Source organism: Colobus angolensis, unplaced genomic scaffold (assembly GCF_000951035.1).
Source record: "Colobus angolensis palliatus isolate OR3802 unplaced genomic scaffold, Cang.pa_1.0 Scaffold8, whole genome shotgun sequence".
Lineage (NCBI taxonomy): Eukaryota > Metazoa > Chordata > Mammalia > Primates > Cercopithecidae > Colobus > Colobus angolensis.
In genome coordinates this window covers 18,979,603-18,981,108 of record NW_012121820.1, presented here as the reverse complement: position 1 = coordinate 18,981,108, position 1,506 = coordinate 18,979,603, and the positions used below count along the sequence as shown (strand labels likewise).

Sequence of the window (1,506 nt, the reverse complement as noted above, 5' to 3'; positions counted from 1 at the left end):
CTGCTGGTTTCTCTGGCCCCGGGGCCCAGCATTTCGGCGAAATCTCCAGAGGTCTGAGACCAGTCCCTGCGTGTGCACTCTCCCATTTTTCTCGCCCGTTTGGGGAGGATGCAGGCAGCTGGCCAATAAATGATCCTGGGCTTCAGGTCAGGAGTCAGGCCCTGGAGTCCGCTTCCTGCCTGCTTCTCTCTACACGTGACTTGCTGCGGACTTCGACCAAGTCATCGCACTCTGCCCCTGCGCCTGTGTCCTCGTCAGGTTACTCCATCTATAGATCCTGGGAGCCTGATCAATCAGTAGTTTCTGGGGCTTTCTCTGCGCCTGACACCATACCATGTCTGGGGGAAAGGGAGGGTGTCTGGGATACAGCAGTGAGCAGAAAGGCCTAGGACCCTTTATCACGAGATGCAGGTTACAGGGGAAGACAGCAGATCCATACACAAAGAAACGCAGTCTCAAACTGGATAAGTTGTGTAACTGGATAGGTTGTTGTGAAATTAAATAATGGAAGGGAAAGGGATTAGTAAATTGTGACATCACATTCTCTGTCAGATGAAAACCCTGTCCTAATTTCTATCCACCAGATAGCATGTTGTCTCTACTATGAGCCCAAATACTCATTTTTTCAGCTAACTTCTGTGGCAGGATGGCACTGACTCCCCCCACCCAACACACACACACTTTTTCCCTTCCTAGCAGGGGGCTTGTAATAAAAATGAAAGAGGAGAGCTAAGTGTGATATAAGAAGGAATGGTGAAGAGTGTGACTCATAACTAAGATGACTGTAACTTACTACTCAAACCAGAACACTTTAAAGAATGAAAAGACACAATAAATAATTACACTGGGATGGTAGGCATAAAAGGGACTCTCCCAGGTGAACTGGCACTATGGTTACCATCCTCACACCCCATCTAAAAGGAGTGGACTCACCATCCATCTTCATAGAACTAGAAAAAAAAAATCCTAAAATTCATATGGAACCAAAAAAGAGCCTGCATATTCAAAGCAAGACTAAGCAAAAAGAATAATTCTGGAGGCATCACACTACTTAACTTCAAACTATACTGTAAGGCCATAGTCACCCAAAGAGCATGGTACTGGTATAAAAATAGGCACATAGACCAATGGAACAGAATACAGAACACAGAATAAAGCCAAATACTTATAGCCAACCGATCTTCGATAAAGCAAACAGAAACATAAAGTGGAGAAAGGACATCCTATTCAACATCTGGTGATAACTGGCAAACCACATGTAGAAGAATGAAACTGGATCCTCATGTCTCACCTTATTCAAAAAGAAACTCAGCTGGGCGCAATGGCTCACACCTGTAATCCCAGCACTTTGGGAGGCCAAGGCAGACAGATCACTTGAGGTCAGGAGTTTGAGACCAGCCTGGCCAACATGGTGAAACCCCATCTCTACTAAAAATATAAAAATTAGCTGGGTGTGGTAGTGGGTGCCTGTAATCTCAGCTACTTGGGAGGCTGACGCAGGAGAAT

The 1,506-nt window shown here is 45.6% G+C and overlaps 1 protein-coding gene across 1 annotated transcript in view; it reads right to left on the bottom strand.

Moving 5' to 3' along the window:
* TRPC4AP (transient receptor potential cation channel, subfamily C, member 4 associated protein) overlaps positions 1–717 on the bottom strand; it is a 95,301-nt gene extending 94,584 nt beyond the window's left edge. Inside the window, exon 1 of the mRNA XM_011929174.1 lies at positions 205–717. Within this exon, the coding sequence (XP_011784564.1) occupies positions 205–537 (333 nt within the window). The 5' untranslated portion in view covers positions 538–717. The remainder of the gene's footprint in view (positions 1–204) is intronic.
* Between the last annotated feature and the right edge of the window lie 789 nt (positions 718–1,506).